The sequence below is a fragment of the Pristiophorus japonicus genome, chromosome 6, assembly GCF_044704955.1.
Source record: "Pristiophorus japonicus isolate sPriJap1 chromosome 6, sPriJap1.hap1, whole genome shotgun sequence".
Lineage (NCBI taxonomy): Eukaryota > Metazoa > Chordata > Chondrichthyes > Pristiophoridae > Pristiophorus > Pristiophorus japonicus.
Genome location: NC_091982.1, coordinates 3,737,350 through 3,753,308, shown reverse-complemented (window position 1 = coordinate 3,753,308; position 15,959 = coordinate 3,737,350). Strand labels below are relative to the sequence as shown.

At 45.9% G+C, this 15,959-nt stretch overlaps 1 protein-coding gene across 1 annotated transcript in view; it reads left to right on the top strand.

The window, feature by feature from the left end:
- The first annotated feature begins 887 nt into the window (after positions 1 to 887).
- The window catches only part of LOC139265529 (protein Shroom4-like), a 179,119-nt gene continuing 164,047 nt past the window's right edge, over positions 888 to 15,959 (top strand). Inside the window, exon 1 of the mRNA XM_070882560.1 lies at positions 888 to 1,013. Within this exon, the coding sequence (XP_070738661.1) occupies positions 888 to 1,013 (126 nt within the window). The remainder of the gene's footprint in view (positions 1,014 to 15,959) is intronic.

Genomic DNA, 15,959 nt, shown 5'->3' with positions numbered 1-15,959 from the left:
CGGGGATAAGGTCAGGTGAGCGCAGCTTTTTTTGAGCGTCTTTTTGGGCGAGCGATCATTTGGGCAGTATATGGGTGAGATGCTGAAAGTAACGCTCGACGATATTCTGCATTATAAACAATCTTCTGGGCGGTGCATGACTGCTGATATCATAATTTAAAAAATATATATGGGCGGGTGGTTCAGCTAATTCTTGGCATTAACTGTATGCCGGAAGTTACGCCGGCGATAACTGTATGCCGGAAGTTACGCCGGCGATAACTGTATGCCGGAAGTTACGCCGGCGATAACTGTATGCCGGAAGTTACGCCGGCGATAACTGTATGCCGGAAGTTACGCCGGCGGTAAATGGTCAATAATTGGGCGTTAGTTTCCGTTTTAAATCAAATATGGGTGGTAAACTAAATCTTAGCGGTCAATGGGCGGTAACTGGGCAGTAGCGGGGCAAACCTGATGTAAAGTCTAGCCCATATGATTCTATGAAAATTGGAGAGGAAAAGACAAAGTTAGAACACAAGTCTGTACATTCAAAGTGAAAAAAAATCATTTAAAGACTTGAAGTATTTGCGATACTTGTATATAGATTGTAAGAATGAGAAACTCCCAGATTTTTTTGGGACCGGCAAAAACAAGTAATGGGTTAAAACCACACACTAACTCCCGAAGAACTGGCGCTAAGGTCCCAAATTCCCAAGTCCCGCCCTTACGCTTTGTCGGGAGAGATGATTGGCTGGATTGGATGTCAATCCAAGAGGAGGCGGTTGGAGGAGAGGGGGAGTTGTGTGTCAATGTCATTTCCGCAATGGATGTACTGTAGCAGTTAGTGGAGAAGAAGAAAACAAAATCTATGGAAATGTGATGGAACTCCGAGTAATCAAAAGAAGATTATGGAGCGCAGCAGAGAGACAGCCGGCATCTACCAACATGTTCATGTGCAGTTGCAAGGAGGTGCTCCTTGGGGCTTCACACTTAAAGGGGGGCTGGAACATGGAGAGCCCCTCACAATCTCAAAGGTAAAAACTTTAAACAACTTTCATCCCCGCCCCGGTTAAACGGAGAAAGTGCCTATTATTCAACTGCTGCAAAAAGTGGCCTCCTGCATTGTTTGTTCATGTTTTGGTCAGGGTGATCCATCTCGGAACACAGAGAGCGAGAAAGTCCAGAAATAAAAAGTTCAAATCGAAGTGCACAATCTACCTAAATAAATGCTGTCTTAAATGGTCGGCGTGCATAGCAATTCGCATCCCCGCAGCAATAGCCTGCTGTTGCAAAAGAATTTGGGGAATGCAGTTTAAATTGCATTAAAAAGTTTTTAAAAATCTTCTGTAGTTCTGGCAGAAAGTATGTTTTTTTAAGGATACGAGGGAAAGATGACTTAAAAAAAAATACGACCAAGCTGCATGACTTCTTTCTCTGAGTAACTTTTCCTGGAGGTACTGCGGGCGTTTGAAGGACATTGTTCCCATTAAAAAGTTGCTGGTTTTCTGCATTTTAAATAGTGTGGATTTTGCTGGGGTTATTGCAGTGGGCTTGTTTTCCACCTTGGGTTGGCGCTTCCTACCCTGCAGGCAGCGGAAAGGTTTATGTTGGAGCACGGGGAGCAGAGAGGCACCGGCAGGAGCCGGAGGGCTGATGTATTACTTGTGTAAATGATTAACAGTCCTCCAACAGCGAAGCTCCCCCGCAGCTCCTGTACTCGGTCATTTCGCAAACAGCACAGGCTTTGCATGCAGCAAAGTATGCGACGGGACTGCAGTTCACAGAGAGCAGTCACGATGTTGTTTTACTTATCGCAAAAGGCGCAAGGAATATATGCAATTCGCTCTTTTAATAATTATACCCATTGACTCTATTGTTGCTGATTAACCCGTTCGTTGCCCCCCTTTACTGAGTAATATGCAGAGCAGCACGGTCCCAGGGTTCAATCCTTGAAGTACGTGGATTTCAACTGGACAGTAGTGAGCCATTATAACTGTTTTAATCATTGTCGCCAGATTTCAAAAGCCTTTTAATTCTGCATAAAGAGAGAGAGGTAAGAATATTAGCCCAGAATCTACACCATTACATCAAGGGAGACCATTGATATTTTGATGTGGGGAAGAGCTCTTGTAAACCACTTGTGAGCATGATATCAAGTGTGAGCAAACCAACGATAATTTCTGTTGCATAAGGAGTAACTTGTGTGAAACTTTTGGGAAGCAAGACTTTTGATGCGCACTGGCGGACTGATTTTTCTGATGCTCTGCTTTCCCCAGACCAATTCCTGTGCTCCAGCTGCCTCTTTCTGTGTGCCTGGAGCTGTGAAATTTAGAATCAGTGGGTGGGTGGGGGTTAACTGACTGCATATACATGCTCCACCTCACCACCACCTGTATTGATCCCTCCACTGCTTCTGATTTGTCTTGCTGCTTGTCTGACATTCAGTATAGGATGAGTGAAATTTTTCTCCAATTAAATATTGGGAAGATCAAAGCCATTGTCTTTGGTCTCCGCCACAAACTTTGTTCACTAGCCACTGACTCCATCACTCTCCCTGGCCACTGAGGATGAATTTGACTATTCACAAACTTGCTGTCCTATATGACCCGAACCGAGCTCACAAATCCACATTCTCTCCACCACCAAGATTGCCGGTCTTCACCAGTTGTCAAGTTTTGGCAACAAGCCCATCCTAATTGAGTCAAAGGCAATCGTTGAAGTTGGGGTTCTTTGCTACAATTTTGGGGCTCACCAGAGCATCATCATCATAGGCAATCCTTCGAAGCGAGGATGACTTGCTTCCACGCCAAAAAGAGATGAGTTCACAGGTGTTTCAATGAAAGACCGAATATTCCAGATCCTGAACTACATCTTGAAGGGTGGAAGATGCCTGTGTGTGGATTGTTTTAACGTGGGGTGGCCGTTGTACACCAGCCACCACACGGACTTGACAGAGCTAGGCCTTGGTCCAGTGGCAAGGGTTACCCAAGACGACTGGAGACCTGCTCTGCTGCACGGGCTGAGTGCACACACGTATCGCAGTGTGGGCTGGCCCGTGCTGCCCCTGGGCCCTCGCCTCTTCTGGCCCTGAACTTGCACCTCTCCCGGGTCCCAATCACATCCCTCTACAATCTCTCGCCCCTCCTTTGCCCTGACCTTGCTGCTCCTGCTGTACCTGCCCACGCTCCAGTCACTGACCTGGACCTTGATGACGTCACTCTTTGCTGCCGTCGCCCTCCTGCACCAGCTCCCGCTGTACCTTGAAGTGATACGTTGCCACGCTGTCCAGGGGCTGTCACTCGTCACTCCTTTTATGGCCCTGATCTGCAGGTCGGGGCCGCCACACTGTGCACCAACAACAACGTGCATTGATATAGTGCCTTTAACATAACAAAATGTCCCAAGGAGCTTCACAGGAGTATTATCAGACAAAATTTGTTACAATAGATGACCAGAAGCTTGGTTAAAGAGATAGGTTTTAAGGAGAAACTTAAAGAGGAGAGCGAGGTAGAGACCAGAAAGGCTTAGGGAGGGAGTCGTAGAGCTTAGGGCACAGGTAGCTGAAGGCACAGCCGCCACTGGCGGAGCGAAGGAAATTGGGGATGCGCAAGAGGACTGAATTGGAGGAATGCAGAGATCTTGGAGGGTTGTAGGACTGGAGGAGATTGCAGAGATAGGGAAGGGCAAGGCCAGGGAGGGATGAGAGGGAGAGAAAACAAGGATGAGAATTTTAAAATTGAGGCGTTGCCCGACCAGGAAGCAATGTAGGTCAGCGAGCACAGGGGTGATTGGTGATTGGAACTTGGTGCGAGTTAGGATACGGGCGGCAGAGTTTTGAATGAGCTCGGGTTTGTGAAGGATGGCAGGTGGGAGGCCAGCTGGGAGTGCATTGGAATAATCGAGTCTGGAAGCAACAATGGACGAGGGTTTCTGCAGCAGGTGGGCTGAGGCATGGGCTGGAGATGGGCGATGTTATGAAGGTGGAAATAGACGGTCTTTGCAATGGAAAGGCTATGGGGTCTGAAGATCAGCTCAGAGTCAAATAAGACACAGAGATTGCGAACAGTCTGGTTCAGCCTCACAGATGCTAGCGAGAGGGATGGAGTCGGTGGCTAGGGAACGGAGTTTGTGACGGGGACCGAAGGCAGTGGCTTCGGTCATCCCAATATTTAATTGGAGGAAATTTCTGCTTGATGTCGGACAAGCAGTGTGACAAATCACAGGCAATGGAGGCTCAAGAGTGATGTGATATTATACACACAATATCTAGGTAAGTAATTCTACCCAGGATTGAACAGAACCCATTGTGACTGTAATTTGCCCACTGAAACTGACACAAGCCCTCTCATATTCTCTTTGGATAACGGAAGAATAACCACTGTTGTATTTTTGTGGCTTAGACTACAACCTATGAATTATGTTTAAGAAAAGCAAAATATAAAAAGTAGAAATAGATCAACACAGCAGATTTCACTTAATTTCCAATTTCTCAATTCACAAAATAATATGACTTGTCTCTAACCTGATTTTAATCGCCCCACCATTGGTGGCCATGCCTTCAGCTGCCTTGGCCCTAAGCTCTGGAATTACCAACTTAAACTTCTCCACCTCTCTACCTTTTTCTCCTCCTGAAAACCTACTTCTTCTGACCAAGTTTTTGGTCGCCTGTCTTAATATATCCTTATGCAGTTCACTGTCAAATATTGTTTGATAACGTTCCTGTGAAGCTCCTTGGAATGTTTACTATGTTAAAGGTGCTATATAAAGTTGTTGTTGCTGTTGTAATGTGGAATAATGCTGTAACACAAAATTTGAGGTTGAAACTAGCTCTCCGAACCTTCATACATTTACTATTACATCGATGGAAGAAGAACTGCTGAACTGATGAGACGCAGCTAAATATATTTCTTGACTGTGCAAGGAGCTGTCAATCAACCCTGTTAAACCTGTCCCTCAGAGATAGAGCACCTCAAAATGTTTTTTTAACAATGAAATAAAGCTGTCAATTACACTTGGGTTCAAAGTCATAAGACTGGTGTCTCGCAACCTGTTTCCAGACACCACCCACTTTTCAGGACAAATTAAATTGCGAGAATCTGATGAGATTACTTCCAACAACACAGCCAAACAAGCTAGCAATCTGCCAGATAACAAAAGATGGATAATTATGCAGATAATTATCAGGGAGTACTCTGGTGAAGCATTAACACTTTGAAGATTTTATAGTTAATAATAAAATGTTATGATCTGAAGGACACTGAGGCTCTTTGCACCAGTCTGTTTGATTCTATGTTCTAATACGTTGGCTTAATGAATGTGACAATTTTTAATAGAGCCTAATTTAACATCTGAAATGCTGTAAAGAAATGAATAGAAAAATAAGCCATGGACAAAATACTCCATTCTTGTTACATGTGAAGCAAAAGGTGGGAAAGGAAATAGCAGCTTAAACTGTAAAATGGAATTGAGGAGTAAAGGGATCTGGGTGTGCAGGTAAACAGTCCATTAAAATCAGCAGTGCAAAGAGATAAGGCCATAAAAAGACAAATGGAATCCCTGATTTTGCATAGAATGTAAAAGTTAGGAGACAAATAATTAGGCTGCAGATGTAGTATTGTGTACAGTTTTGGGAAGGATATAAAATCACAGTAAAGACATAGCTTAGATTCAGTCGGATTTGACCATGGATGAGGGATTACAGTTATGAAAAAGATGAGAAAGGTAGAGCTTTTTTTGCTAGAACTGAGAAGGTAAAGGGGTGACATGATAAGAGGTCTTCAAGATTATGAAGGGTTATGTGGAGATGGTAAAAGGCAGCCACAAAATTAAGAGAATTACCAAAGAAATTAAAGGGGAGGTTTGAACAAAATTCTTTAGAGTGGATAGAGTTTGGAATTATGTGCAGTTAAGTTAGTAAAGCAAAGCCCATAAATTATTTTAAAAGTGAAATAAGTAGTTGTTTCAAAAAGTGAAATAATTAAGGATGCAGGATGCTGCATGTGCTGAAACAATCAATGATTGCTTCCAAGTTGTTGTCTATGATTGAGTGTTGATAAACATGGCTGAAAAGGTATGCCATTTCCATTGGTAAAGCCCCTTTAAATGATGTAATAAGTATCCCTGATCAGATACTGTACATTTATGTTATTGCAGGATAGCTGATACTGGGCCAATGGCAGCACTGTCAATTTAATTATTGGATATCTTGTTGGTCTGGATCTGCCTGTTATCAGCTGACCCTGTGCCAGTTTCCATTTTATTGTTGCTTTTTCCAAAAATATGTTAAGGTTCCCAGAAAAACAGTGGAACGTCTCTCAATGTTGAAATATCCTGTTGGATTAATAGACACAGTGCAAGTAGATAAGGCATACGTGTGGCTGAAACTACTGCAATGAAACTGTAAGCAGGTAATGAATTTGCCAAAGGCCTTTACACTCCCTATAAACCTGGATTAAAACTGTCTCTAGAAAAGCACCGGGCTCGCAAAATGTCTGCAGTTTATCTGACTGGTTCCAAAAATAAATACTCCTCAATCATTCATTCCAATCCTCCAATTATCCAATTCTCAGGTTTTTCCACAATATGTGCCTCCCTGGACAAATGTCGAATGCATTCGTCACCCTTCTAATATGCTTGAGCCCAGTTCGAGAGTTGCAGCAAACTTTATAACATCTTATCGGGGTTCAATTGTTCTGTTCCCTTGAATACTAGAATGGTATCTCCCCTGAGCCTGCTCTTCTCCAGAGTTAACAAATGCAGGCTTTCAACCAGGTTTCATAGCTCTGATTCCTTAAGCTAGGTAGCAGTTTGATTACCTTTTATACACGGCCTCCAATCTCAAATATAAATGTTACACCCAGGTGTGACTGACCAGTGCCTTGTAAGACATTATACCTCCTGGAATTTTTGTTCTATCCCTCTGGTGCTCTATCTTTCTGGTGATGCGTGCCAAGACCCAGTTGGCTTTCCTGACTGCTGGCATACATTGCACGCTTGGTTAAAATGAGCTCTCCACCCATATGTCCAGATCCTCTGAACTGTGTAAATGCATCCTGTAGCTTTGAGCCATGTACTTCATATTCCCATTGTTTATTTCTCTTTCTTAGTCTCATTAATGTAATGATGAAGTTCTACAAAATATTGGTTCAACCACTGTTGAAGCACGGTGTGGGGTTTTAGACACCCCATTATAGAAAGGACATTAAGGCTAAAGTGTGCTGACGTGGATTGAGAACTGGTTGTCAGACAGGAAGCAAAGAGTAGGAGTAAACGGGTACTTTTCAGAATGGCAGGCAGTGACTAGTGGGGTACCGCAAGGTTCTGTGCTGGGGCCCCAGCTGTTTACATTGTACATTAATGATTTAGATGAGGGGATTAAATGCAGTATCTCTAAATTTGCGGATGACACTAAGTTGGGTGGCAGTGTGAGCTGCGAGGAGGATGCTATGAGGCTGCAGAGTGACTTGGATAGGTTAGGTGAGTGGGCAAATGCATGGCAGATGAAGTATAATGTGGATAAATGTGAGGTTATCCACTTTGGTGGTAAAAACAGAGAGACAGACTATTATCTGAATGGTGACAGATTAGGAAAAGGGAAGGTGCAACGAGACCTGGGTGTCATGGTACATCAGTCATTGAAGGTTAGCATGCAGGTACAGCAGGCGGTTAAGAAAGCAAATGGCATGTTGGCCTTCATAGCGAGGGGATTTGAATACAGGGGCAGGGAGGTGTTGCTACAGTTGTACAGGGCCTTGGTGAGGCCACACCTGGAGTATTGTGTACAGTTTTGGTCTCCTAACTTGAGGAAGGACATTCTTGCTATTGAGGGAGTGCAGCGAAGATTCACCAGACTGATTCCCGGGATGGCGGGACTGACCTATCAATAAAGACTGGATCAACTGGGCTTGTATTCACTGGAGTTCAGAAGAATGAGAGGGGACCTCATGGAAACGTTTAAAATTCTGACGGGTTTAGACAGGTTAGATGCAGGAAGAATGTTCCCAATGTTGGGGAAGTCCAGAACCAGGGGTCACAGTCTGAGGATAAGGGGTAAGCCATTTAGGACCGAGATGAGGAGAAACTTCTTCACCCAGAGAGTGGTGAACCTGTGGAATTCTCTACCACAGAAAGTAGTTGAGGCCAATTCACTAAATATATTCAAAAGGGAGTTAGATGAAGTCCTTAGTACTCGGGGGATCAAGGGTTATGGCGAGAAAGCAGGAAGGGGGTACTGAAGTTTCATGTTCAGCCATGAACTCATTGAATGGCGGTGCAGGCTAGAAGGGTTGAATGGCCTGCTCCTGCACCTATTTTCTATGTTTCTATGTTTCTAAAGAAAACACAGCATAGATTCAACAGGATAAGGCCACGGATTGGACAATATAGTTATAAGGAAAGACTTGAATACTAGGACTATTTTCACTCGAGCAGCGATGATTTAATTATAAAAGAGTATCAACAGTGCACAGGAAAAGACTGTCTCCACACTGATGCAATCCATTCACAACCATCATTTGTTTTCTCTAAGTTAGCCAGTCCCAATTCTGTCCATGCCTGATGTCTGTACAAGTGGAATTTCCAGCATAACCATCAGGAATGGGAATCCTGGCTGATTTTGCCCCCCACACACCCCCACATCCCTTCTTTCTCTAGTCTAGGGTCACTGAGGCTGGTTGTGGCACCTAAACTTCTGTTCTGGCTGAAATCATCTTTTTTGTTTCATTCTTGGGATGTGGGCATCACTGGCAAGGCCAGCATTTAATGTCTATTCCTAGTTGCCGTTGAGAAGGTGGTACTGGGTTGCCTTCTTGAACCGCTGTTGTGTGGTGAAGGTGCTCCCACAATGCCATTAGGTAGGGAGATCTAGGATTTTGACTCATTGATGATGAAGGAATGGCGATTATATGTCCATATATGATATGATTTGGAGCTGATCGTGTTCTCCTGTACCTACTGCCCTTGTCCTTCTCGGTGGTGGAGGTCACTGGTTTGAGAGGTGCTGCCGAAGAAGCCTTGGCATGTTGCTGCAGTGTATCTTATACACTGCAGCCATGGTAAGCTGGTGGTGGAGGGCTGGATGTTTCGGCTAGTGGATGAAGTGCCAATCAAGTCAACAGCTTTGTCCTGGATAGGGTTGAGTATTGCAGCTGCAATCATCCAGGGAAGTGGAGGGAATTCCAGCACACTTCTAACTGGTTCCTTGTAGATGGTGGAGAGGCTCTGGGGAGTCAGGAGGTGAGCTACTTGAAGCTGTGAGCTGCGAGGAGGATGCTATGAGGCTGCAGAGCGACTTGGATAGGTTAGGTGAGTGGGCAAATGTATGGCAGATGAAGTATAATGTGGATAAATGTGAGGTTATCCACTTTGGTGGTAAAAACAGAGAGACAGACTATTATCTGAATGGTGACAGATTAGGAAAAGGGGAGGTGCAACGAGACCTGGGTGTCATGGTACATCAGTCATTGAAGGTTGGCATGCAGGTACAGCAGGCGGTTAAGAAAGCAAATGGCATGTTGGCTTTCATAGCGAGGGGATTTGAGTACAGGGGCAGGGAGGTGTTACTACAGTTGTACAGGGCCTTGGTGAGGCCACACTTGGAGTATTGTGTACAGTTTTGGTCTCCTAACTTGAGGAAGGACATTCTTGCTATTGAGGGAGTGCAGCGAAGGTTCACCAGGCTGATTCCCAGGATGGCGGGACTGACCTATCAAGAAAGACTGGATCAACTGGGCTTGTATTCACTGGAGTTCAGAAGAATGAGAGGGGATCTTATAGAAATGTTTAAAATTCTGACGGGGTTTAGACAGGTTAGATGCAGGAAGAATGTTCCCAATGTTGGGGAAGTCCAGAACCAGGGGTCACAGTCTAAGGATAAGGGGTAAGCCATTTAGGACCGAGATGAGGAGAAACTTCTTCACCCAGAGAGTGGTGAACCTGTGGAATTCTCTACCACAGAAAGTTGTTGAGGCCAATTCACTAAATATATTCAAAAAGGAGTTAGATGTAGTCCTTAGTACTCGGGGAATCAAAGGGTGTGGCGAGAAAGCAGGAATGGGGTACTGAAGTTGCATGTTCAGCCATGAACTCATTGAATGGCGGTGCAGGCTAGAAGGGCCGAATGGCCTACTCCTGCACCTATTTTCTATGTTTCTATGAAGACCCAACCTCTGATCTGCTCTAGTAGCCACAGCATTATGTAGCTGGTCCACCTGTGCTTCTGGTCCGGGGTGACCCCCAGGATGTTGATAATTGTGGACTTGGCAATGGTATTTCCATTAAATGTTGAGAGGGAGGTATTTAGTCACTTGTTGGACATGGTGATTTTCTGACACTTGTGTGGTGTGAATGCTAATGCTGGACAGATCAGGAATTGAATTTATAGCCTGCTATTCTGTATGATGCAGTATTGCATGGACATATTTTGCCTATGATTTTTAAAATCTTATTTTTACTTTCAGATAATTGTAACAGGATCTAATGGCAGTAATGATTGAGACAGTGTATATCTCACTGCTATGCCAAGGTAGCAATTGTCTTCATGCAGGGTGAAACATGGGAGAAGCTTTGGTTAATTGCATGCATTCTCACAGAATAACCTAATGTATTACCGTGTAATCCTAAAGATCGGGAAAATCTCCGCTCCATTGAATGGACATACTGAGATAACTGACCTCAGCCAGGTTGAGGATACTATAGCTTCCTTTGTTATCCCAAGAACCGGAAGGGAAAAATAATTGTTCCAGTTTCTGATCACTATCTGGTCATCGTGCTGAAGATGTAGGAAGAAGTGTTACATATGATGCCTATTCCCAGGGATTGCTTTTGGCTCATAGTTTGTAACTCTTAAGCAAAATGCTTCAATAAATTTTAAGAGATCGTCTTGTGTTGCTCGTGCTAATTTGGAGGATTCAATTTTGTAAAGACCGTTGCTGGAATTTTCACCTTTTGCGTTGGGCTTAGTGCGTGCGGGCGGTGTAGCAGGTCCAAACGTGATGTTCTGAGCAACTGCTCAGAGCGACTTTCACTTAATGGCCCTAATTGAAAAGGGCCCTGAGCACTTCCTGGCCCTGTTAAATGGTGTGGGTCTGATGACGTCATCGGTGACTCGTTTCCAGCACCCATATTTAAAGCAGCCTTGCGCTGAACTCACTTGCCGGTTTCAAAGATAAAACCTTTGAAACATTGATAGCCAAAGGCAGAGGGCTGCACCCCGGTTCTCCGATCCTTCCCTGCATACTCTTGTGGAGGCTCAAAGCACGCAGGGAGGTCCTCTCCTGCTGACAGGCAAAGGAGATCTCCACAAGCAACAAAGAGATCCTGGCTGGATATAGCTGAGGAGGTTAGCGGCAGGGATGTGGTCAGGAGGACCTGGATACAGTGCAGGGAGTGCTTCAATGCTGTCATGAGGTCAGGAAGGGTGAGTGCGATGCCACACTCACCCTCATCCTGAAGTGCCTGTCAACACATGCCCATCGCTCTGTCTTCCCTAGCCCACTCCTGCACATCATTTCTTACACCAACGTACCTTGCAGACCAAGTGCACCCAGTACCAGCGCAGATACGCATACCTCGGTCGGTCTTTTGTGTCATAGAGTAGACCTGGTGTCTCACGCTTCACAAGTGAGCAAGAGCAGATGGTGTTGACCGGGACAGCAGCGGAGACCCCTCGCTGGACACTCCAAGCTCTGCTCAGCTGGATGCAGATGCTGACCCTCTGGGGACATCGAGAAAGAGGGTGATCTTGGAGGGGCAGCAACAATTGCATGAGGCTCTGGCATCTTTTGCAGCCACGATGTCTACAAATACACAGAGAATGGAGGAGTCCATCTCCAACATGAGCACCACCATCTCGCAGGTGATGGCGATGATGTGCTGTTCCATGGAAAGGATGGTCACCTGCGTGGAGCAGCTAATGCACCAATCACAGGAGCACAAGCTAGCTGCGGACAACAGATGGCAGGCGCTCATAGACCTCTCGGGGAGGAATGTAAATGTAGACTTGGGCGTTCATCGCCCCAATGCTGTGCAGCAAGGTGCCCATGAGAGGGATGACAGTGAGAGGGGATATGGAAGTGGGGCCTCTTCTCAAAGTGCTCCCACTTCTCCCCTGTTGCCTCCTCAGTCAGAGCCCCAGATGCTTCCACAGATCCCAATGGGCGAGTCTGCCCCTGCACAGTCCTAGGAGGAGCAGACTTTGGCGGGGCCCTCACAAACTCCACAACACAGAGGACGTCCGCCAAAAGTGTTTACACAGTGGCAACAGGGAAGTAAATAGGCTGCAACTATGTCTGCTGAAACAGGGATTGTACCTCGTAGAAACACTCGCAAAAGAAAAATGACACAAAAGTAGATGGCCATGGGTATGCACATGGGTGTATCAAAAAATGTTAGTGTTAAGTTTCAGTAATTTTGATGACACACACACATATATATATATATATATATATGTTTTTCTATGCACTGCTTTCTAGTCTTGCAAGTTTTTGGCGGAAACCTTGAAAATGGATTTGTCACTTGGAGTGAATGGTGAGATATGACTTAACCTCGAACATTGGAGCGTTGGGTGAGAGCAATAGATTGATCATTGTAGGGTTGCTTTATGGTGTTGTTGGGGGGTGGAACTTAGTACAGCATGTGGCTGAATTGGAGCAAGTTAAATAAATCCCACCATGATGAGGCCATCCTGGGCAGCAATGTGTGCAACAGCTGGTGGCATCTGCATCTTGGCTTCCTTCTCCTCCTCTGAAGCTGTGCGCCATGCTCCTCCAATCTTTGCTGCGCTATGTTGTGCAGCGCGCAGTGCACAACGATGATTCTGGGGATCCTGACTGGTGCGTACTGAAAGGCTCACCCAGATCCGCCAAGGTATCTGAAGCGCATTTTCAGCATGCTTGTTCTATGACACATCTGGTGGGCATGTGGCTTTTCATTATAGCGCTTCTCTGCCTCAGTACTTGGCCTCTTCAGAGGTGTCATGAGCCACGTCTTCAGTGGATAGCCCTTGTCTCTAAACAGCCTGCCAGTAAGTGTGTTTGGAGGTGCGAGGAGCTGAGGGAGGGTGGACTGGTGCAGCACGAAAGAGTCGTGACATCTGGCAGGGAATCTGGTGCAGACGTGCATAATCATCTTTTTATGGTTGCAGACGAGCTGCACATTGAGGGAGTGGAAACCTTTATGGTTCACAAACACTCCTGGCTGCTGATGGGGTGCCTTCATGGTCACGTGATGACGCCCTGCACCTGTGGGAAGCCAGCCCAAGCCACAAAGCTGAGCGCCCGCTCAGTAACGCTGGCCTCATCAGTGGCAAAGTTGACCTAATAGGCTGACTTCTGAAACATGGTATCGGTCACCTGGGTTAGGTATCTGTGGGCGGCTGACTGCGAGATCCTGCAAATGTCTGCTGCAGATCGCTGGAAAGAAACTGAGCCGAAGATGTTGAGGGCGGTGGTGACTTTGACAGACACGGGTAAGGAGTGTCTACCAGAACCTCTGGGCAGCAGGTTTTGTTCCAGCAAGCTACAAATGTCTGCGACGCCCTGACGTGATAGCCTGAGCCTCCTGAAGCACTGCTGCTCAGTCTGTGTTGGGGATATTGCCTCTGGTGCGCTGCTGCCCTGTGCTGACCCCCTCTCCTGTGGCACATCGGGTCGTTGAGGAGAAAGCGGAGTGTGGTTGCTGCTGTTGCAGCTGGTGTTGTTGGTGCTGGGGCTCATCTTGGTCCAATTCTGAGGACCAAGGTGAGACAGTATAAGCAGCACCCATGCTGATATTGTAGATGGCAGGTCAAGTCGCGATCAGAGGGCCAATCCCTCTATGACACATCTGGTGGACATGTGGCTTTCATTATAACGCTTCTCGGCCTCAGTACTTGGCCTCTTCAGGGGTGTCATGAGTCACGTGTTCAGTGGATAGCCCTTGTCTCCAAGCAGCCTGCCGGTAAGTGTGTTTGGAACATGTTCTAATACTGATCCCTGAAGGTAGCAGGACAGGTAGATAAGAAGATGGTTAGGAAGGCATATGTGATTTTTTTTTTACTCTGCTTTATTAGCTGAGGCATAGGATATAAGAGCAGGGAGGTTATGCTTGAACTGTATAAAACACTAGTTAGGCCACAGCTAGAGTATTGTGTACAGTTCTGGTCACCACATTACAAGAGAGATATGATTGCACTAGAGAGGATACCGAGGAGATTTACAAAGATGCTGCCTGGACTGGAGAATTTTAGCTGAGGAAAGATTGGATAGGCTGGGGTTGCTTTCTTTGGAACAGAGGAGGTTGATGAGGGACCTGATTGAGGTGTATAAAATTGTAAGGGGTCTTGATAGAGTGGACAGGAAGGACCTGTTTACCCTTGCAGAGAAGTGAATAAGCAGGGGGCATAGATTTAAAGTAATTGGGAGAATGATTAGAGGGAAGTTGAGGAGAACTTTTTTTACCCAGAGGGTGGTGGGGTCTGGGCCTCACTGCCTGAAAGGATAGTAGAGGCAGAAACCCTAATCGCATTTCAAAAGTACTTGGATGTGCACTTGAAGTGCCGTAACCTGCAAGGCTACACAGCTGGAAAGTGGGATTAGGCTGGATAGCTCTCTTTTGGCCGGCACAGACATGATGGGTCAAATGGCCTTCTGTACCATAAATTTCTATGATTCTGGTGAATCTCCTATGCACCCTCTCTGAGGTCTCCTTCCTAAAGTATGGTGCCCAGAATTGAACACACTATTGCAGCTGGGACCTAACCTGTGTTTTATAAAGGGTTTAGCATAACTTTCATGTTTTTGTGTTCTCTTCCTCTATTAATAAAACGAAGGATACCACATGCTTTTTAACAACCTTATTAACTTGTCTTTGCTATGTATGCAACCCCGTGTAACCTGTATCATACCGCCACCAGAGGGCATACCTGTTGGAGTCCCAAGGGATCCCAGCATCCCTTGGGAGTACTGTATATAAGCAGGCCTCCCATGCTGTACCAACACTCTAGAGTTTGAATAAAGGAGCCAAGGTCACAATTACTCATGTCTACAGTATTCAGTTACATTACTTTATGAACATAACAACTGGCGATGAGATAATGAACAATCACGCAAAAATGCAGAGAACTGTTGGTATCCTGGACAAATTATCAGAAGGGGACAATTGGGAGGCCTTTGTGGAGCAACTCGACCAATACTTCGTGGCCAATGAGCTGGAAGGAGACGAGAACGCTGGGCGATCCTCTTCATCGTCTGTGGGGCAACAACCTATGGCCTCATGAAGAATCTTTTAGCTCCGGTAAAACCAACAACCAAATGGTATGAAGAACTGTGTACGCTGGTCCGGGAGCATCTAAATCCGAATGAAAGCGTTCTGATGGCAAGGTATCGATTTTACACATGTCAACGGTCTGAAGGCCAGGAAGTGGCGAGCTATGTCGCCGAACTAAGGCGCCTTGCAGGACATTGCGAATTCGATGGATTCCTGGAGCAAATGCTAAGAGACTTCTTTGTTCTAGGCATTGGCCATGAGGTTATCCTTCGCAAACTATCGACTGTTGAAACACCGAACCGGAGCAAAGCCGTAACGAGAGGCGTACCGGTGCAGCTACAGGGAGAAGGCAAAGAAAGAAACAAAGGTGACGTCACAGCCTAGGGGGTAAGTGATTGGCTGGTGATTGGTGAGTAGTTTTTCTTTTTCTTCTTATATTAGTCAGTAACTTTTAACATTGTTGTTGCCAATTTAAGTGTATCTAAGTGTTAATTCATGGCAGGAGAGCTCGGTCGGGTGTTATACTCCTCCTGTACCATGTGGGAACTCCGGGACACTTCCGGTGTCCCTGACGACTACGTGTGCGGGAAGTGTGTCCACCTCCAGCTCCTGACTGTCCGCGTTGCGGAGTTGGAGCTGAGGGTGGATTCACTCTGGAGCATCCACGATGCTGAGAATGACGTGAGTATCACGTGTAGCGAGTTGGTCTTACCGCAGGGAAAGGGTCCACAGCCAGA